General features: G+C 41.3%; 1 protein-coding gene across 13 annotated transcripts in view; it reads left to right on the top strand.

Annotated features, from left to right (window-relative positions):
• The window catches only part of foxp1b (forkhead box P1b), a 187,828-nt gene extending 165,486 nt beyond the window's left edge, over window positions 1-22,342 (top strand). For 11 of the 13 annotated variants that reach the window (XM_063910559.1, XM_063910560.1, XM_063910561.1 and 8 more), the window contains 9 exons: window positions 2,258-2,345; window positions 3,520-3,603; window positions 7,841-8,045; window positions 8,918-8,994; window positions 9,514-9,615; window positions 11,520-11,641; window positions 12,388-12,457; window positions 13,325-13,491; window positions 18,173-22,342. In XM_063910559.1, the coding sequence (XP_063766629.1) occupies window positions 2,258-2,345; window positions 3,520-3,603; window positions 7,841-8,045; window positions 8,918-8,994; window positions 9,514-9,615; window positions 11,520-11,641; window positions 12,388-12,457; window positions 13,325-13,491; window positions 18,173-18,311 (1,054 nt within the window). In that variant the 3' untranslated portion in view covers window positions 18,312-22,342. Of the gene's footprint in view, window positions 1-2,257; window positions 2,346-3,519; window positions 3,604-7,840; window positions 8,046-8,917; window positions 8,995-9,513; window positions 9,616-11,519; window positions 11,646-12,387; window positions 12,458-13,324; window positions 13,492-18,172 lie in introns of those variants that run through there. The other 2 variants (XM_063910570.1, XM_063910571.1) reach the window with 2 other exon arrangements.
• Window positions 22,343-22,582: the final 240 nt, after the last annotated feature.

Below are 22,582 nucleotides of genomic sequence, written 5' to 3'. Positions count from 1 at the left end.
AGCAAACGAACTGATATGTAAAAAGCCCTCTGTTACAGGAAGGTCTATTTAACGTGTTTTATTGTGGCCATTTCCATCAGGGACTGTCATCCTGCCAGAGAGCTTTTAAAAGGGGCTTCATTTGAAGTCCAGAAAGTGACACATGCCAACGTTCATAGCCTCTCTCCGCGTCAATTCCCCCCCGAATCCCCTGCTCCCGTGTCCAGACACTCCTCTCAAGGCTGCATTAGGGCCATTTGAATATTTCATTTCCTATTAATTATGCACTGTGACTCTCCATGTCATTAGAAGAAATAAAGTGGAATGTAACAAAGGATGAAAAGGAGCGGGGGGAAACGTCTCCTCTGAACGCAGAAATTCCAAAGCTGCTCACGTAGGCCTGCCTTCATTGAAAATTCACTCGCTGCCAGTTAAATTGAAGCCGAAAAACGTCTTTACCTATTATTTTCCTCTTTGAAATGTAGTAAGATGTCCTGAGATGTTTACCAGTTTCATTTTCCCCGACCTACTTAATTAAATGGGCATTTATTTGACTCAAACAAATGGAAAAGCCCCGCATTGATTCCAGCTAAAAAGGAGGGGGTTATTAACCACGCTTTTCTTTAAAAATGCCTTTAATTTTGCCACTATAATTAACTTTCAAAGTGCTGAATGTACATCGGAGCACAATAGGAGAACCTTAAATGGGAGGGGAAGTGAGCACATTTCCCATAAAGATTTAAATGATTCACTTCAAGGTTGGAAATACGACAAACCTTCACTTCTCAAGCGGAGCGCTATCAATCCTGCCTTCACGTGTGTGTCTGTTTTGTGATGCACAAATGTGTTGTCTGTACATAAAGCACCCACGTCGAATTTATAGGTCCATCATCATCGCGCCGCCTTCACAGGTTGACTCTGGCCATTTTTGATTTGCAGCAAATGACGAGAAAAAGTGCATTTGGAAAAAGACGAGCGCACCTCTCTTCCCCCTCCGCCGGCGCCACGCCTGGTGACAGTGACCTACATGGTCACCGAAGATGTGATATAATTTATGATATATATAATATATTGGATCCATTAGCGAGCATAATGAAGTAGTGAAATGAAAGGGTATTTGTGAAATCAGTTCAAACATCCTGCTCGGATTATGATTAAATGATTAATGAAATGCCCCTGCATAAGCATTTTCAAACAGTAATTCATGCGGCGGCTGATAAAATTCCTCCAATCATATTTCCTTCACTCGTGAACCTTATCTCCACCATTTTATATAAATCACAGAAAAAAAACCCTGTCTGCTACCCCAGCGAGCTACTTATTTAGATTAGTTATAGGAAAAGAGAACATCTCTGCCTGTATGAAATAATCACACATAATTATATCCATAATTCAAGTTGGTGACAGATCCCATCTCCTCGTCCTGTTGTCCTCTGCGCCTCCATTATTGGAATTCTCTTAATTACACAATTAGCACAAAAAATAGGTAAGAATCCAACAATGCAAAAGAGTAAAAAGAAAAAGCACTAAAAGGCATTATGTCACACGCTCTTCAATCACTCCTCTTATCTGTGAGCTGTAGCTGAAGCGCTGTCATGACATATTAAGTGTCATGCCTGTGTGTCGGAAATATTCTGGGTATGCAGATATTATATGTTGAAGCTTTAGTAATATTTCACTTAACCCCTTGAATTGCCATTTACTTATATATGTTTTGGAGAATGTATTGATTGCTTTGTATCTACATTACACCCATATTACACTGTTATTACACATGAATACACCCCCTTTAACCCCTGTTACACTGTTTTTACATCCATATTCGACCCATATAACTCAATAATTACACCAATATTACACCCAAGAACTGCAGAATTACACCCATGTTAAACTGCTATTACACCATGATTACACTTAGTTATTAGACCCATGTTACACTCGTATTACAATGTAGTTACACTGTTATTACACATTAATACACTACCCTTGTTACATCCATATTAGACCCATATTACTCAATTATTGCACCAATATTATACCCAAGTAACTGCAATATTATACCCGTGTTAAACTGTTATTACACCATAAATACACTTAGTTATTACAATGTAATTACACTGTAATAACACCAAGGATCCCAATCTGTCAGCTGACTGTTTCTCCCAGCACACAGAAAGCTTTTAAGGGTTAGTCCAGCCTTTTCCTACCAGTTTCCCACATCTGAGAGGCTGCAGAAGTCAAACTGACTTTTTTCCCCCTCCTGTTTTTTGTTTTCCAGGCATCTTAACAATGAGCACGCCCTGGATGACAGGAGCACGGCCCAGTGTCGGGTGCAGATGCAGGTCGTACAACAGCTGGAGCTGCAGGTATTGTCTCTCCGTTTGTTTTGGCCCAAAATATTTATGTGTCTTCTTTCTCCTGACACTTCCTCAGTGTCTGGTAGACTCCCCTCAGCGTCCGCCTAGATATCGGTCACGGAGGGTCAGTGGTGTAAAAAAAAATCTAAAAAAAGGCGATGGCAGCAACCCAGAGAGGGAAAATAATTTTGTACATTTGCAAGTAACCAGTCATTAAAAATGTGTTATGTATGCATGACAGCCGGGGAAAAAGATATATGAAGGAGCCCGGGGCTAAGTAGAGATGATAATTACATTTTGAATTTTACTGGGTTTTAAAGTTATTTATGACTTTTAACTGTTTGGCACCAACAATAAAACACCAGCTGAGTGTGTGTTCGGAGCAGGGAGGTTATTTCAGAAACTGCTTCATAATCAATGCTTTTTAATACCGTTTCCCTTGTTTTTGATGTCTTTTCCTGCAAGAAAGAGGAATCTGCATGTGTTTATTAGGAATGCACTTATGGAAAAAGTCATTCCATTAGAGGAGGGGGTTATAATGACCAGTGTTTTAAGCGTGCTCTTATTTAGTAGATTTACAGGGGGGGGGAAAGGCAACCAAAGATCCCATTAAAGTGTATTTTTATTAATTATCTTTTGTCGAGCAAATACAGCTAGAATCACGTTTAATGTATTCCAGATTTTAGCAGCAAACTTCACACTTTAAGCCACATAACAAACTCAAAATGGACTCTTAATGAGGATTAAAGGGTTGTGGTTCTCTGCACGTTAACCTTAAACAGTGAGAGTCTCTCAGACATTGCTCTGCACCACCGGGCTGGTTTTTATCCAGAGGGATGGAGATGGAGAAGGAGATGGAGCTTTATCAGACACACTCTTCCTCCTCATGCAGCCTCTCACCGTAATGTAAGCTGGCAGCTAAGACAGCGCTGAGTTTCAGACAGGTGGGAAGGGCCCGGGCCTGGCAGAGAGACCTGGAATGTTCTTTAACCTTGAACAGTCTGAAGTGTTGTTGACAGCTTCCAAAAGTACTTATAATACTAATAATTAGACGACTTTGCTCACTGTAAACTGTTCGTGTCTTTCAAGGGGCTAAATAAATTCCGTATGTAATTAATAAATGTAGATCTTTTTCTTCCTTTTGTTCATAAAAAATGTAATATGCTGTCTGTCCTCATTACAGCTAGCGAAAGACAAAGAGCGTCTGCAAGCGATGATGACGCACCTCCACGTCAAGTCCACGGAGCCCAAAGCCACCCCACAGCCGGTGAGCCCTGTCATACCTCCTCTCTGTCTCCCCTCCCTCCCTTCCTCGCCCATCCTTTTGTTTGTCTTAATTGGCACACATGTATTCATTAATCCCTTCCTCCATCTTCTTATTTATCTGCTAAATAAAAACAGCTGTTCTCTTGAGGGAGGCAGTAAATATTGTTTCGGAGCACATCTGCTGACATCCGAGATTCAATTTGGAGGCTGTGATGAACTGGAGGCTGCTGTAACAGCTTCAGAGAGGCAGCGCTGGGAGGGGAGGAAGCTCAGGGAGACAGGAATACACTCGTAATAACAGACGCTGTATTCAAAAAATAGACAAAACATGGTCTTTATTTTTAGCTATTTTACACATTAAAGTGTACAGATCGCTTTTAATAATTATATTAATGTTTCTAATTATCTTTCATTTTATTTATTTATCTTTATGTTTTATAATTTATGGAAAAGGTTGTTAAAATGTAAAGAAGCTAGCTTATAAAATAATTGAAGCAGTGTATAATAATTGTAATATTTCAGTAGGGGCTTTATTAACACGATAGCATTGTAATTTAATTATAGGTGTCAGATATGGCAGAAGGATTTTATATTTAAATAAAGCCTGCAAGCTGATGATCCCAAATCTAGGTCGTATGAGCACCTGCTGATTTGACTTATTTACATGTTTTATCATAAAGGATACTTTTCTAATAAAACAGCCTTAATCATCTTTAAAAATAATATGTAATAAAGACATAATGTAATGGTTTTTATGCATCTCATCATTGTACTTTATCTAAATGCAGTTTTTAGTGATAAAGTGTAAAAAAAATCTATCTTTCAGGATGAAATCATAAACAGATGTTTAGCTTCTGATAAAAGCAGCGCCAATAAGTCAACTTAACTATTTACAGACAACAAATGACTAGTGATGAACTGTTTTGATAATGAATTCATTGCTTACTTTATGCTAAATAGTAGAAAATGCTGTTTCAGCCTCTCAAGAATTGAGATTTCCTGCTTTTTTTATGGTTAAATATCACGTTAAAGTCAATATATTTGGTTTTAACCGACAAAAACCGAACATTTAACCATTTTATCTGACATTTTATAGACCTAAAGATTAAGAAACAGAGATAATAATCTGCAGATGAATCAATAATCTAATCTAATGTGCAGCCCCTTTGGTGTTACCCCTAAAATTCCCTGCAAGTGAACAACACATTTGAATAAACGTACCAGCAGATCCATTTATTAACTCCTTGTCACATTCCTCACATCATGCTTATCACTCTTAATATACGCCACGCCATAAAGCCTGCTGACTAATCCCCATCCTATAGGGGCGAGGGCTTAACATATGGCATTTAAGTGTCTGCGCTATTTTGTCATGTTTAAGAAGATGGGGGCCTCGACACCGCCATCATTTAGTCTGCATGACAGTGATCATTATACTGCAGAGTGTGAACCTCACGTCACACACACAGATGCACAGGAGAAGTGTGTGAGTCATTTATTTACAGTCGGAGAGGTGATCGAAACACAAGCGCGGAACGACAAAAGGCCGCCTGTGTCACACACACACTGATGGTGTAGATTAGAGTGCAGAATGAGGGGCTCTGACACAGGGGGGGGGGGGGGGGGGGGGGCGCATTTGTATATGAAAAGTGGGCAGATAGCATCTTGAGTTCACTACCTCTCCTCTCTCCCCGGTGGCCGCTGAGCACGGCGGTGTCAGAGCGCAGCGTTGGGATTTTTATTCAAATAAATAGACTCCCATTTCTGCAGAGCCACTTTGCCCGCTGCGAGCTGCCCCTGAAACACTATGATAAATATGTCTGGGTGAGGTCAGGGCCTCTGTGAGGTTTTTAGCCAGATTGCAGCAGCAGAGGTGGCCAGCATAAAAAAGAGAAACCCCTGCTTTGAATAAAAAATATCCTCTGAAGAAACAATTGTGTTCTGCCAGTAATTGCTGCTTTGCTTACAGACGTTTCTGCGTTTAATAAAGCCGTGTAGAAGTAGCCAACTGTCATAGCAGAGTAGCTGGTTTACATTTAGTCATAATTAAAGACAAACAAACTGATACTGTGCATGCACGCCGTCAAATGAATGGAACTCATTTTTATTCTTCAGAGGTGGACCGGGGGAAGCGGGGGAAGATCAAAACAAAATGTGCCACATTAGCATTGCGTGTTCCTCTGTGTGTGTGTGTGTTTGTATTTGCCTTCATGTGTGTTTGTGTGTGTGGGTGTCTGCACTCGGTGTCACTAAGCATTCTTGTCAGAAATCTGACCTTTTACGCCATACATAATTAAGGAGGGACTTTTTGTTTATTTTCTTTAGCAGCTTGCCGAGTCAAAGCCAGTATAATTAGATCACCAATTACCATTTAATTAATTTCAGTCTGAAGTCTCATTTTGTCCACGCACTGGAGTGAGCCCAAATGGCGAGGCAAACAAAGGCGAGGCTATTACCAGCCTGTCTGGCCTATTGTTGAAGCCTCTCTGTGTTTATGGCCAGGGAATATGGATGAAACATGAAACAAAGCCCGCTAATCCACAGGAAGAGAAGTCAACACCGCAAAGCCCCGTTCTATTGATAGCATTGTGTCAGAAACACGCGAGCCCAAGTGTGATTTATTTAGTCCGTGATTTAGAATAACACGTCTCCTGCTACTGGTGCTGAGGATGGAGCTCTGCATCTGTGCATCCCCACAGTAATCCAAATTATTTGGGCAGACTCTGCCAGAAAGCCGCAGTTCAGCCTGAGAAACATAAATAGACATTGTGAGGAGCTGGACACACGTCTGCTAAAGAGGGAAGGAAAAAAAAACCACACGTTTCACTGATTTAGTTTGAGCAGTTGTCACTTAGTAGTTTATTAAGGTATATTTTATGTTTAGTAAATAGTGATTTTTAGTAGCTGTTTTCTTGCAGAAATGTCAGAAACTGCTGTTTTTAGCCATTAAAAATGCATTTTCTTTCTATGTTACATCAGAATAAATTGATATATTGAAGTTTTGGCTGACAGACATGATATTTAAAGATGAACTTGGACTTGGAGAAACTCGGATTGGACATTTTTCATTAATTGAACTGCAAAAAATGTCTTTTAAAATGAAGTATTATATATTATAGACTAAAATATTTATATATAATTCTAGAAAATCATTGGCACAATAATCAGCAATGAAAATAACCCTTAGTTGCTGCCCTAAATGTATTATAAATAATACATTAAATAATTTATGACAGCCTGGGATCTGCCATTTCTGATGTTAAATATACCTGTTGCTAATGACTGCTAATAGGAATATTAATAAGGTCGTTATGGACGTCATCAGCACCAATCAGACTCATAATCAACATATGACGTCACAGAAGAGTCGTGTCCTCCCAACACTCTGCGTCCTCTTCCTCTTCCTCACAGTCATGTTTAATTTGGATGCTGGCCTCCTTCGGCAAATTAGCAATTAGAACAATTTTGCGGGAATATGTATATGTGTCATTAGTTTTCCTGCCAATTAATAGCTGGAGCAGGGGAGGGGTGGGGGGGGGGGTCAGGCTGGAATTTTCCACTTGACTGCAGCTCCAGTGTGTGGAGGCTCGGGCGCTGCCACAGCTGCTGGAAGCCATGATGCACCTTACGGAGGCATAATTAGTTTACCTTGTAGCCATTATTACTTAAGTCCTGCCTTCCCCTTTAAACACGTACACAGGCCTCAGTGGGTGAATAGTCTCCGTCCATCGTCATACTGAGACTGAGAGGCCGTCTCCACCACGGCCCGGTGATGGAGGTCATTTAGAGACAGTAGTTAATCATCAGATCACCTCCATAAGCAGCTCCTAATTAGAGTCCTCACAATACAATCCCAGCTCGTAATTAGCCCAGATTGGCTTCCTCCTCTGGCTGCCTTATTAGCGGGGCGGCTCAGCGGTAGGTAGGTAGGTGGGTGGGTGGGTGGGTAGGTGGGTGGGTAGGTAGGTAGGTGGATAGGTGAGCATAATTTCTCACAGCCATTACGTCGTCACTGCTCCGACCCTTCACCGGTGGTTACCAAGCCACATTTGTTGTCCAAGACAGGAAAAGAGGGACAGAAGGCGGTGAAACAGAAAGCAGGGAATGGAAGAGGCGGGGAGCTCGAGGGTTGCTTTCCAAACATCATGGATCATCTCTGCGGTTACACTTGTGATAGCCAATGAGGCGACGGAGCTAACGAGAGGGTCTAACTGTCTGAGTTTGTTTCCCTCTTTCAGCTCAACTTGGTGTCCAACGTCACACTGTCCAAGTCGAACCCCGAGGCCTCCCCTCCCCTGAGCCTTCCCCAGACCCCCACCACCCCCACGGCCCCCCTCACGCCGCTGTCCCAGACCCACTCCGTCATCACAGCCAACAGCCTCCACAGCGTGGGCCCCATGCGACGGCGCTACTCAGACAAATACAACATGCCCATCTCTCCAGGTACAGTGGACAATAACTGACACGCAAAGCACACACTGTTTCTGTAAACTAGAGCTGCAGCCACAACTTTAAGACATGTTTCATGCAGAAATTTGAGGAAATGCTGTTTTTAGCTTCTTAAAAAAGTTTAATTCCTGTGTTTTTCTATTTGATTTTGAGCTGCAACAACAATTTGATAGAATATTCTGCAACTGTTATTTCTGATCTTTTAATCTTTAAAGTATGTTTTAATGGCTAACATTTCAGGAAATGCTCCTTAAAGCTTCTCAAAAATTCAATTTATATCATTTTAAGGTGAATATATGTAGGTTTTGTTGGAAAAGAAAAGCTTGATTTCCACCCCAAAGAAGTCTAATATTACCTACACTGGTATACTTCCTCTCAATACAAATATGTTTAAGAATATATTTAGGTTTGACAGACAAAACATGACATATGAAGAATTAACCTTAGAGTTTGAGAAACTACGAGAGGCATGTTTTGCTATTTTCCGTATTTGTTCCAAACCAAACACCAAACAGGCGATTCATCTAGAGATCCTACATTGAAGCCCTTAATTTATAATAAACAAAACAAAACTGACATCCCTATGACACCCTAAGATGTGCTTATTAATACTGATGGTAATAAGTGTTAATAGGAATATTAAATAAGGATGGCAAAGACCTATCAGTTCGGGTCCAGCTTGTAAACAACAAATTAAGCCAGATTTAAGTCAGTATTTTTCACAGCAAACTATTAATCGAGAAAATAATAGGCAGAGTTGCAATCCCTAGATTACACACATGTGATCAAACTGTTTTTTTCCACTGATGGTTCATTCCTGTTGACACCTGCTCATTGTATCCCATGCTCTCCTTCCCTGTGTGCAGATCTCAGTCAGAACAAAGAGTTTTACATGAATGCAGACGTGAGGCCGCCGTTCACGTACGCTTCACTAATAAGACAGGTGAGCTCGTGCTTTCTATTAAAGAGTTTGTATTTTTAACATCCTCCACCCCGCTTAATCACAACACGAAACACAGCAGCATTTGTAGCATATATTTCTCTCCTTGTTAAAATGCAATTCAGACAGATTAACCATCTTCAGCCACATATGACAATTGCATTTGATTAAGCATTGCTGTGATTATTACCAAATTCATTTCACACAACAGTAGGGATGAACCTGTTTTTAAGATGGCCAGACAATTATTGCCAGGCCTCAGTAATCTGGGATCTCAGGAATTAATCTGAGCCGGGGCCATAATTGCTGCCCTGTAATCTGCCTGAGAAATGTTTTCCACTTGCCCTTCATTTACCCACAGAGGAAGATGTATTCAAATCTGCCATTTTTCACTTCTTAGCACTTTAGTTTCCTTTCTGTTTTCCTCAAGAGAACACACACACACTCCTGAATTATTGATCGCTTTGTGACGGGGGAGCAAAATGCTAAATGTTTGTTTCTGTCGCTGTTCCCCTCTTCCAGGCGATCCTGGAATCTCCAGAAAAGCAGCTAACACTAAACGAAATCTACAACTGGTTCACACGAATGTTTGCATATTTTAGACGCAACGCAGCGACGTGGAAGGTAATTCCTCTGTTCCTTCCTCACACCAGACAGAGAGAAGGAGACATCCTGTTGTGGAGAAACTAAATGATAGCCAGGGCCCTGATGTCTTTATAAATGAACCTTTACCAGAAGCCGTTACAATGCTCCACTTTATTCTGTCCAAATGAAACACCCTTTAAACAAACAAAAGGAACCACATAGAAAAACCAAAGGGAAGGAATATGTGCATTCTTGTTAAAAAGAAAAGAAGGGGAGAAAGAAGGGGGAGGGAGGGGAGAAAAGAAAAGAAGAAACAGTCTCTCTTTAATATGTGGGGATGTTCTGCTCGTGGGTGGCATTAGTTTAACACAGCAGCGCTCTGCCAGTGACTCCTGGCTGAGCCTCTCATCTCAGAAGGGAACACTCTGTTTTCTACCAGGCCACAACACACACACACACACACACACACACACACACACACACACACACACACACACACACACACACACACACACACACACACAATAACAAAACAACAACCTAGCAAATACCAGGAAAGTCTCGGTTCAGAGAAAGTTAGATTTAAATGAGTAAGTTAGATTTTTTTCGTCCATATTCCATTAAAAAAAGCCTCATCTTCCTCAGCTGTTTTCGTGGCCAGTAAAAAAACAAAATCCTGTTTAGTCCGTGCAGCTTTCAGAACAGGAATTATTGCTAAGTATTTCCACTTGTGTCGTATTTGTTTGACTTTGGGAACCCAGCCTTCCTCATCACTCCATTTATTCCCCTCTTAAAAATGAGTTTGTGTTGCGATATTTGCACACATCCAAACACATGTTGATATTAAAGTCTCCAAAGTAAGTAAGTGTGTTCCTCCTTAATGACAGAAATGCAGGCTTTTATTTTGGTAATGCATCTCTTGTTGGTTTGTACACAAAGCACAGAACAGACTGTAAACCAGTAGGCTTTATTCTGAAACCTGAGTAATGTAAGAACATCCCATACGTCTGAATTTTATTACAAAAAAGTGACATTCTGAAAAACAATAGCTTAAAAATATCCAAACTAAATATGCTGATTGCACGTACCAAATTGTGAACACTGTCATATTCTTAATAGAAGGTGAATACTACACTCCAAAATAACTTTATTTAAATAGTAGAGTATTTTGTTAATACATTAATTCACAATTACATCTAAACTCTGATCAAAATGCATTTAATTAAGGGCCCATTTACATTTTTGGGACTGTAATGTATGTAAAACAGTCAGTAATAAAGCACTGTAAGCCTCTTCTCAACATAAAGCTGATCACACACACACACACACACACACACACACACGACCAGCACCCTGCTCTCACACTCGCTGACAGTCCTTCCATAGGGGCACATTGTGTGTTACAGCCACTGGATTCCGCAGCTCAGTTTACACAAACACACACACACACACACACACACACACACACACACACACACACACACACACACACACACACACACACACACACACACACACAGCACGGCTCCTGTAAAAACAGCAGGATGATATATGCGGGTCGGCTGACATCAGTTTGTGTTTTTATAGCGTTATTCCTCTCACATTGTAAAGGGGAAATGACCAGAACCTTTTTCCTAGTCGGTGAAAGACTCCTGAATGACCTGTTGACGACTCTATCTCCCTGATCAGAGAAGGGCACTTAAGAAAGAATGATGTCATTAACTCTATCGCCATGGATACTGCTAAATATTATGTTGTTTCAGTCATTTGAAACTCCGGGGACTTTTCCTGCCAATAACACTGTGGTGTATTTATTGTTTTCCTTCAGATTTCGTCCCCAAAAAAAAAGGTCCTCTTTGATATTTCTCCTCACATGCAGTTTCCTGTACTGATAGCAACCTCTGTGTCTCTCTCTCTCTCCTGTCTCACCTCACCAACTGCAGAACGCAGTCCGGCATAATCTTAGTCTTCACAAGTGTTTTGTGCGAGTAGAAAACGTAAAAGGGGCTGTGTGGACAGTCGACGAACTAGAGTTCCAAAAGAGACGGCCTCAAAAGATCAGTGGGTAGGTTTGGCGTCCTCCAGCCTCCACCTAGCGTCCGTCTCTTTGATTGGACGCTCCATCTCATTGTCCTCTGTGTGCCGTCATGTCCGCGTGCTTTGCCCCCCCCCCCCATGCTGATGCCTCATAACCCACAATGGCTTTCATTTTGATCCTCTCCCCCTCTCCTGTGTCTTGTCTATCTGTCTGTCTTGTCAATCACTGCATCTGCACCTGGCTGCCTCCCCCCTCCCTCCCTTACCCGTTCTCCCTTCCTGCTGCTGGTTTGCTTTCCCAGGGTGCCATTCGCACCAACCTTTCCCTGCATAAGTGCTTTGTGAGAGTAGAGGATGAGTTTGGGTCTTTTTGGACCGTTGATGATGGGGAGTTTAAGCGCAGCCACCACGTTCAGCGAGGCCGGCCTCGGAAAAACGCCGCTGACGAAAACTTTGACGTACAGTAAGCACTTCCGCCTGCCAAACTCCAGAGGCCCCGCCCCCACTTGCATGCGCTCCCCATCCTTTCAATGTTGCCATCATGCTTTTTGTTGTGTTCATGCCTCATGCTTTGCCTCCATCTTCTCAAAGTTAGTTGTGTGGTATTGTCAAGTGATTGAACATCTTAAAAGCCACATTACTACACCAGTAAATGTATTTAGTACTTATACAAAGTGCATTGATTTCCTCTCATGAAACAAGATACCGTAGCAGAGGAATGCCTGCTAGGTGAGACACCAGTCTGTGGTTGTAATTGGATTTCTCTCTCTGCAGAAGTCCCGCCTTAGTGAAGAACATTCAGACCAGCCTGGGCTACGGTCCGACCCTCTCTGCTGCCTTCCAGGTAAACACCGAACACTGACCTCATCCTCTGCTGCTTCAGAGTTGGAGGAAGAATTCAGATCCTTCACTGTAGTGCAAATGTACAGGGAAAATACTCCACTGGAAGTAAAAGCACTGCAATCAAAAATGTACTTAAGTTGAAGGGGAAAAAAACAGTTGAAATACCAAAAATGTAACTTCTTCAGGTTTTCACTGTTCCACATGTTCTGGGATTATTATTTATGCAGTTTACGGCTTTACATTTCTAATTTTGTTCTCTTTTTTACTCCTATTTATAATTTGGGGTCGTTTTTCATCTACAGCAGCCCATTACATTCTATAAAATCATCATATAAGTAAAAAAAAAATTTATGAGTTTCTCTTTTAGAAAACCCCTGATTTAAAACAGATTATATAAAATAATATTTGATAACAAGGAACCTTATTGTCATGCAATCATAAACTTACTTGAGTTAAAGTGTGTTATTTCAGATTTTACTCAGAGTATGACAGTACAAGTACATGGAATTTGTAAATTAGGTTTTCAAATGAACTTAATTGTCATTAAAAAGATTCCTGAGACAAAAAAATGCAGTTTATTTTTAATTTTTTTAATGAGCTAAAGGCGGTAAGTGCTATTATTACATATGTTTAGGTATAAATAATAAGATATAAACACATGCATCAAGGTAAATAATGTACATTACTCGTAAATCTACGCACCACCACTGTACCTCACTCAGATCTTTAAAAGTTTCAGAGAAGAAGAAAAACCTCTCCTGTGTTTTTTAAGGGGGTGTGCTGGTGTGAACAGAGTGATGGGCATCTGAGAAAGTGCTGACAAGCCTCTTCCGACTCACATTTTAATGCTCCGGTCTTTGCTTTTCAGGCTTCAATGGCAGAAAACAACATACCTCTATACACTACTGCTTCCATTGGAAGTCCCAACCTCCACTCCCTGGCACACGCCTTCCGCGAGGAGATGAACGGAGCGATGGACCATGGAAACAGCAACGGCAGTGACAGCAGCCCGGGACGCTCGCCCCTGCCAGCTATGTGAGTGGCACCGCACTCCTTTATATCCACTTTCAGAGGCTCACTGGCTAAATAATGCTCTGAAATGACTTAACACGGGGCATGAGATGAAAGAGAAGCAACCAGGACAGTAAATAAAGTGAGGAGGGATGATATTGGAGCGGTGTGTGTGGACGTGTCTGTGTGTGCGTGTGTGTGTGTGTGGGGTCACGGCCAGAGCTTGCGGCAGGCCTCCCCGCTGAAAGAGGAAACTCCACCTTTTAGAAAAGGAAGAAAAGCCCCTGTTTTATTTTAACAGCGAGTTTATGAACTCTCCTTTATGTGTCTTGCTGTCTGTTTCAGGCCAGACACAATTCCAATACGTCTGCAATGTTTAAATGATAAACAGAACAATTATTGGCAACTTTTTTTCCTCATCTGTTTATCGTCAAAGTCATTTTCATGCTAAAATGTCAGAAAATGCTACTTCCAATTGATAAAATATGGACAATTCCAGCTTTTCCCTTTTTAATACCATTTTAAAGAGAATATCTTTGGGGTTTGGACTCACAAAAAAAGGCATTTAAAGTTGAATCGATATTTTTCTATATTTTTCTCATTAAAATAATCGCCAGTTTAGTTCCAGCCCAACTCACTCAATCATGCTAATATTTGCATTATTAAACACTGATGAGACATTCCTGTTGATCAATTATTGAATTATTGTTATCAACCATTATTGAAAAGAAAGAAAACATGGCACCTCTGTGATTTAACAATGTTTACTTGTTCAAGTCTTTTTCACAGTCAAATTACAGAAAAAATGGCTTTATTTTGTATTTTATACAAAATCAAAGTGAATATATTTGAGTTTTGGACTGACAAAAAAGGCATTTATCGAAACTAGGATGGATATTTTTCACTATATTTTACCCAAATGATTATCAATTAATCAAGAAATGAATTGGCAGAGAACTTACAGCCCTGATTGTTTTATCAGCTACTGAAAGTTCATTCCTATTGATGATTTCATTCCATGTTTGAAAGAAAAGCCCCCGTTATTTAAACAGCGAGTTTATGAACCCTCCTTTATGTGTCTGTCTGAGTCCCGCCATGATTCCAATTTGTTAAAATATTTACAGAATGCCAGAGCGCAGAGTGACAGAGCTGCTGGCTCCAACACGAGCCGCAACACAATCATAAACGCCTCGGAGACGCCGAAACAGAACAACAACACAAAAGCGTAATTAGTCTGGAGGACACCGTCCAAGATTCTCGTGTAGGAAAGTTGCGGTCGGTGTGGAAACCGCAGCTCCCCGTTCGCTTGTTGTATAGGACTGTCTGCTAAGTTGTTTGAAGCCTAAAATAACACAGCGCACGCCGCATCGTTTCCAGATGTGGGGGCAGACCACCGGCTCGGGGATGGCCTCCTGAAACGTCTGAGCTTTGGGGGGGAAATTGTGCCTGAAAACAAGAAAAGGTGCAGAAATGAGCTCCTGGCCAAATGGAGGGAAGTGCCATCCCTAATCACTGAGAACATAGCTGGGAGCGTGGCTGTGGAGCAGGAAAGCAGAGACAGGATGGGTGTGCGGGCCCTGAAGGCAGCCTCTCCCTCTGCCCCTCTGCTGCTGTCTTCAGGCAGCTCACACACACATCCATAATTATGTCTATACGCTTTAATGCAAGCACAAAATGAGTTAAACCTGTTTTCTTTAGCTTTTAAAGAACTTTATTCTCTTATTACTAAAACATACCCGCTTTAGATGTTACATACAGGCAGTGGAGGAATAAAATACATCTACTTTAAAGTACTGTGTAAGTTCAAATTTGAGGTACTTTACTTCTACTACTCTACTACATCTGATACACAAATATCCTACCCCTAATCTAATATTCTGCTCCCTACTTCTCAAATCTAAATGTTTTATACCATTCCTGTCCCGTTCAAAATATGAAATACATAAGGTTCATTCTTTGTGAGTGTAATAGTATTTAAACTTTATTGCATTAGCTGGAAAATGCAATATTTAGCTGAAAACCAGGTTTTTTTCTCTGGGAAACTCATTATTTGAATCCAATATATATTTTAAGTTAGAAATAAAGGTACTTTTTCTTTCATACTATAACATCTTCTAACAAAACTTACACACTTATATTCAGGACGGTTTTGATAGCAGGACAATAAGGTTCATTGTATGCAAACATAATTGTATATAAACTGATTTTAATCAGGGAAAAATAGGTCAAAGAAACTCGTGAAAAGTTTAGTTTTCACAAACATACAGTGCTCTTATAGAATATGATGACAGAACATTGCTGTACATTGAACAATCCAACAGTATATATAAAGGAGTTCAAATAAGAACAACCATAAACATGTAAAGCTCTAAAAAGCAGCATCAAAACACCATTAAGGACTTTAACTACATTTAACTGATGCATACTTTAACTGAAGTGTGTTCTGAAAGCAGGACGTTTAGTTGTAATGGGGTATCTTCACAGTACTTTATCTTGGATCTGAATACTTCTTCTTACTAAAGCAGGATAAGTAAGGAGCAAAACATCTGCCATTATGCCCTGGCTCACACCCTTCCAAACACACGTCCATCCCCGCTGCTCACCGTGTACCAACATGTGTTTTCCACATGTGTGCCTGCCACCTGACAGGACGCAGCTTTCCAAACGCCGTGCAGAAACCAGATCACTTTCGACGAGAAGCGTGCATCCAGAGAAAGCTAATTATGAGCAAAGTGTGGAATCAGCATGCCGTTCAATAGCATAATAATAACAATTGCATGTGTGCCCCGCAGCCACAGGCAGACCTGAGGCACTTGTGGAGTTACTTTGATGTGAAAGTGATAGAAAAGCTGACTTTACTTTCCCTCCCCCACCCCCAACCTCTTTATAATTCACACAAATGTATGTCAGTTAGCTCGTTAGCATACGACACAATAGTTGTAAATGACACAAGACATAGCAGTGTGGATACATCAAATGCTAGGCTAGGCTCCATTGTTAGGATTAGGTTTCAATGCGTTATATTAACAATATCACATGTTCCCTGCAGCCACAGGGACAGACCTGGGCCACGTGTGGATTTACTTTGATGTGAAACTGATAGAAAAGCTGACATTACTTTCCCCCCTTCCATTTGATAATTCACACCAAAATATGTCAGCTAGCTTGTTAGCATACGACGCAAAAGCGGTAAATGTCATACAACATAAATAATATAAAAACATGCTAGGCCCCTGTGTTACGGTTCGTTGTGGATTTACTTGTTGAAATATAGAAAAGCTAACTTTACTTTCCTTTTTCTTTTGTTTTTTACTCACACCGAAATATGTCAGTTAGCTCGTTAGCATACGACACAATAGCTGTAAATGACACAAGACGTAGCATTGTGGATAAGTCAAATGCTAGGCTCCAGTGTTAGGGTTGGAGTTTTGGGTTAGGGTTAGATAGCATTATATTAACAATGGCATGTGCCCAGCAGCCACAGAAGCAGACCTGAGGCACTTGGAGCTGAGTTTTTCCCTCCTTCCATTTTTTAACTCACACCAAAATGTGAGCTAGCTCGTTAGCATACGACGCCATAGCTGTAAATGACACAACACATCCCGGTTTGGATAAATGCTAGGTCCCTGTGTTATGTGGATTTACTTAGAAAATTATGAAAAAGCTGATTTTACTTCTTCCCCCTTCCTTTTTTTTAAACTCACACCAAAATATGTCAGTTAGCTCGTTAGCATACGACAAAATAGTTGCAAATCACACAAGATGTCCCAGTGTGAATAAATCGAATGTACGGCTTCGGCGATGTAGAACGCTGTCCCTTGTTGGTGTAGTAAATGAGCCCGGTGCTTTATCCTGACACCGCTCTGCCTCCACCTCTCCTCCTGGCGCCGCGGGTTAGAGCGCCACGTCCCCTGCAGCTTTTCATAACGTGTTTTTTTTCCTGCTTTTTGCCACCGCCAGGCCTCCTCTCCCCCCTCCGCTTCTATAATGAGAAATTTGGCAGATCTCATCTCTTTAGTGGCTCTTTTGCCCAGGCTGTGAGCTGTAAAGGGGTAGAGGGGGGGGGGGGGCTCATGTTTTTGCCTTGTTTACAAGTGACAGCGTTATTATTCTCATAAGGGCTCTGTTTCTTATCGCCGTGTTGTGCCGAATGCGCCTCTACTGCCAAGCGCTTTTCTTCCAGCGTATTGACACTCGCTTGAAAATATGCATTAATTCTGGAGTTTAAAGCGCCGGTGTCTGGTCGCTGTGTTTGCTTGAAGTTGATTAATGATAGAAGCCGGCGCGGGGTCGTCCTCTGGAGACCCGCCTCGCAGGTTGTGCATGTTAACGAGCAGGAAGGGGAACACACAGCGCGCCGCTGATCCTCCGCCACCAGGAGGCTGACAACGGCCGACTCCATTCTCTCCTGCGCTCCACTCACGCTGTTAATCTTCCTCATTTATCAATTCTAAGTGAATACCCTGTTGTCGCTTGCCACGAAATTTTTTTAAAAAGCCAGCAGTTTTTGCCGGGATTGGACTACCTGAAAAGAAAATTATCAGGAGCTCCAGCGAGGCTCTCGGTGAAGCCAGACGTTTGTTTTTGTTCCCCTGTTTCCTCCTCTATAAACAGAATTAGGTCTCTGTCATTTTGAAAGGTTATTTAAAAAAAAAAAAAGCAGCAGAATTGGAGCCATATCTTCTCTCTACTCTTCCTCCTGCAGGCATCACATTAAGGAGGAACCACTGGACCCCGAAGACCACGAAGGGCCCCTCTCCCTGGTAACGACCGCCAATCACAGTCCGGATTTCGATCACCACAGAGACTACGACGACGACCAGGGCCACGACGACATGCTGTAAGGCTAGCAGGGGCCCCACCTTCCACCACCCCACCCCCACCCCCCAACCCTCCATCCTCGCCGGGGGCCTCAGAGGCAGTCTGGGTAATCTGGGAGACAGAAAAAAACGCTCGGCAGATAACGAACACTGAACTGCAGTCTCAGCTTCTCAAATGTCTCCCAGTTCACTTTTTTTAGTGCCATTACAAGACACACACACACACACACATACATACACACACACTTTTTATTTCTTCCTGATTTCTTTCTACTTCTGATTCAAGTAAAGATTAAAAAGTGAAACTTCCTTTCTACTCCTGTGTGGGATGGACTCCTTTGGTACGGGGCGATGCGTTCAGGGTCAGAGACCTTTTATCGCCGCACAGCCAGGACGGACTGCACTCAGCGGACTGCAAGAGGGGGTCGTCTCCCCCCTTTTTTCTCTCTCCCTCTCTCAAACACATCTGACCACATACTCACAGAGAGAGAGAGAGTGTGACTGACGTTCTAATTTACACCGTGTGTGTAAATGACTTGTGTTCATTGTCACTGCCTTCAACACTTCTCATCGCTTTGATTCCATCGGGTGGGTTTTTATCCGGGTGTTTTTCGTTGTTTTTATTGTCGGGGAGGGGTTAGATGTTATGAAATATCAACATGAGGTGTCTTTTTTCCATTTTCGATGTTTCTTTTTCCTTTTAAACTGATCAGACCTCATGCCCATGCTGTGGAGATTGTGTGTGGTCAGCACTTGATGATGAATGTTTATTATTTCTTCTTTTAAAAACACACACATGAAGCCGAATGTTGCGTACCGAGTAGTATTTTTCTGTCATTTATTCCACGGATCTTCAAAAAAAAAAAGAAAAACGGGAAAGGAAAACTCCGCCCCTCCCCCGCACCTGCTCATGAAGTCCATTGGCAATGCACTACTCGTAATGAAGGCTCTCTCCACGCATCAATGAAGTTTAATTTAAGATGCGAATGAATGACAGAGAAATCATGCAGGTTATGATTTATCCTTATGGAATTACACTTTAAAAACAGCCCCTCTCGGCAGAGCGTGTCGAGCCGCTACACAATTTCTGATCACTTACCAGTTTGTTTTTTTCTTATACAAAGCAGAATGGAAATGTCAGGTGAGCGCCGGAGAGATAATGATTTAGACCGACTAATTGTGATTCCTGAACACAACCTGCCATTGTTAATCAAACATGTCCTCTACTCTTTTTTTCTTTCCACGCTGTAATTCCTTTCACTGCTTGATGATAAACGTGCATTCCCTGTAGTTGTATTTGTATCAGGCGCATGACCAGTTTCAGTGAGGATGAAATGTTCATTTGTTATCAAAAATGTCCAAGACTTGCAATAAGACCCAAAATCGTCACACATTCCAGCATTTTGACAGCTATCGTAAAGGGCCCAAACATAGGCCTACAGTAAATGCCATTTTGTTTTTAAACGTGTTCAATTTCAGCCCAAAAAAGTTGTAACCCGCAGCGTTGAATCAATTCCTCATTGTGATGCAGCGATTCCAGCTTAGGTAGATCTCTACTCGACCATGAATTTCAAGACTGCAATCAACAGCTTTTAATTTATTATTGAGATGATTTGGCTTTTTTTTCTTTTCTTCTGTTGATGTGTTTAATATCTTGTTCTGTGACTACCAAAGATAAACTACAAAGTCAGTGTTGTGTGTTCCATGCAATATCAGATAAGGCCAAATATCTCTCCTCCAGAAAGAATCAAAAGGGGGGGGTGCTCCTCAAACTGGTGTTTCATTCTTATTAAAAACCAAAGGGGGTGGGAAGGAGAGGGACGGCTGCAGTAATGTTTGCAGTGACCAAAACGGAGCGGGGCGATGACCAAATTAGGGAAACTTTTAGTCCTTTTGGGCCAGTGAGGATGAAAAAAGGGAGCGTTTCGGTGAGGAGATTTGAACATAAAGGGTAAAATCGATGAGGAAAAATATGCCGGTAAATGGAAAAAGCTTTGCTAGAGAACAATGTGAAACGGATACTTCAACTGGACCATGCTATGATTCTCTTTTCTTCATTTTGTATCCTTTGAAATGATTGTACGCCATTTTTTTCGGGGGGGTTTTAAGCATCTTTTTGGCTATGATTGTGTTTTAGTTTCTTATTACTTTTTTTATATTAAAAAAAAATACACTCCTGTCATCTAATAAGCTGGGTACAAGGTACTTTATGGCAGTTATTTTTATTATTATTTCACCGCTTATTAAGTAGAAGGGCAATCTGTGGTTTCCAGAAGTTGTATTTAATATCCAGGCAGCTGTGGGACGGGTCAGTTTCAGCTCGGGCTTGGACCGTGAGAACAGCCGAGCTCATCCACAAACCGCTCCCCCCCCCGACCACCCCGTTCATCTGGCTGCATGTTTGGGATCGAAAAGAGAAGGAGGAGAAGCGCTGGTAGATTAAAACATTCTCAGCATGTGTAGCTTGACGTTACTAAAGATAACAGCATGAGAAAAAAAGCATTCGTACGCATACCTCTGTTCAAACCTATAGGGAATGATTCAATTAAATGAGGGAAAAGTAAATAAACATTTCACTCAGTTGCACTTAGTTGTATGTCTTGCATGTGTAGTCTGATACTGTAGAGAGAAAACTACAAAAAAAGAAAAGAAATTAGAGCTTGTTTATTAAAGTTTTCATCCTTTTATTCTTTATTATTTGTTGCCAAACCAATCCAAACCTCAGGCCTTTCGTTCATCCTCCTGTCACTGTCCTCCGCTGTACTGATGGGTTGTTTTAAGGGCGTTCCAATATTAGGTTGTACATACATGTCGGTAAAGTCTCTTCCTCTCTTTGTCTTCTTTTTTTTTTTTTTAAGATCAAAAGATTTGTGTTATTGCTTTATCGCGACTGCTTTGTATTAACTATGAAATAGCTATGAGAAAAAAACTGCTGTATGTATTGGAATAGCAAAACTGTGCTGCAAATGTATTTTACTTAGTAATCCTTGCTTTAAAAAAAAAAAAAAAAAAAAAAAATCCATGCAGACATCTGGGCAGGCCGGGGGCGGGGGGGAGGGGGAGATTATCCCCCATTTTGGATTTTAAAACTGTAATATAGATAAAAACAGACTTTTCTCTGTTATCATTGACCTAAGCATTTTGTACAGATTTTCCCTCTTTGTGTTAAAGCTGTTTTTTGATACTTCCTTTTGATGGTCCAACCACTGCCTTCTGTGGCTGTATGTTAAAGATTACCGCTCTGAGAAAAAAAGGGCACACAGGTATATTTCCTCTACGAGACGGAGATATCTTGCATGACTAATCCCAGAGAAGGGGGAGGGTGGGGGGGGAAATATGTTTTAAGTGGTCAGTAATAATATAAGGGTGTATCAATCTAATGATATTTTATATGAAATGAATAGGAAAAAGTAAAAAAAAAACATGCAGTGCCAAGATGTAAAGAATATTGTTAAATGCTTTTTTTGTTTCGTTCATTTCACGCACGCATCAAAGATGTGTCATCCATGTCATGTAGGTATTTTGTTCGGCATCAAGATATTTATATTTTTATCTCAAAGGGTCATTGTAAATGAGTCAAACCAAGCACAGCAGACAGGTCAAAGGTCAGACGTCTTGCAAACTGCGGCCGTGTGGCATCAGATCCCCGACATCACACGCTGGCTGAAAAAAAAACAAAAAACGCCATTGTTTCATCCTTCACCGACCATCCAGCCCGCTGTCATGCGTCCCCCTCTCTCTCTTTCTCTCTCTCTCACACACTCTCTTCAGAAAGAGCAGGGAGGGAGGATGAATTGGGGGGGGGGCGGCCCAGGAGCTGTCACGGTGCTCTCATCCCGCAGCAGCTTTTCTATCTCTTACTTTCAGTTTTTCCTTTGAAGATGTACTCTGTAGTTTCTTTTTTTATATAGAGAAATATTATTGCTCATCACTTCCATCAGTCTGTAACCTCCTCATCATTCCTCGTCTGTCTGATGCAGACCACTCTGTTGTAGTCAGTGGCGATGACTGACGTGAGCATTCTAAACACGCAATAAAATGCTGGTTGTTCAGAGCCTCGGCTGCAAGTGTCTCTCTTTGTGTGTGTGTGTGTGTGTGTGTGTGTGTGTGTGTGTGGCAGAACATTCTTACTGTATTGATTGTTATTGAAGTGCTGTGCAGAATGCAGAATTACGAAGTCGTCAAAAATTGAATGCACTACTTTCTGTTTGCATCTTTACTATAGAGGATTAGGATTACATGTGAACATTGAATTTGAGTTGTTAGTTTAGTGTCAGAATTTATGCTAAAAAAAA

The sequence above is a fragment of the Eleginops maclovinus genome, chromosome 20, assembly GCF_036324505.1.
Source record: "Eleginops maclovinus isolate JMC-PN-2008 ecotype Puerto Natales chromosome 20, JC_Emac_rtc_rv5, whole genome shotgun sequence".
Taxonomy (NCBI): domain Eukaryota; kingdom Metazoa; phylum Chordata; class Actinopteri; order Perciformes; family Eleginopidae; genus Eleginops; species Eleginops maclovinus.
This window is presented reverse-complemented; position numbering and strand designations above follow the sequence as displayed.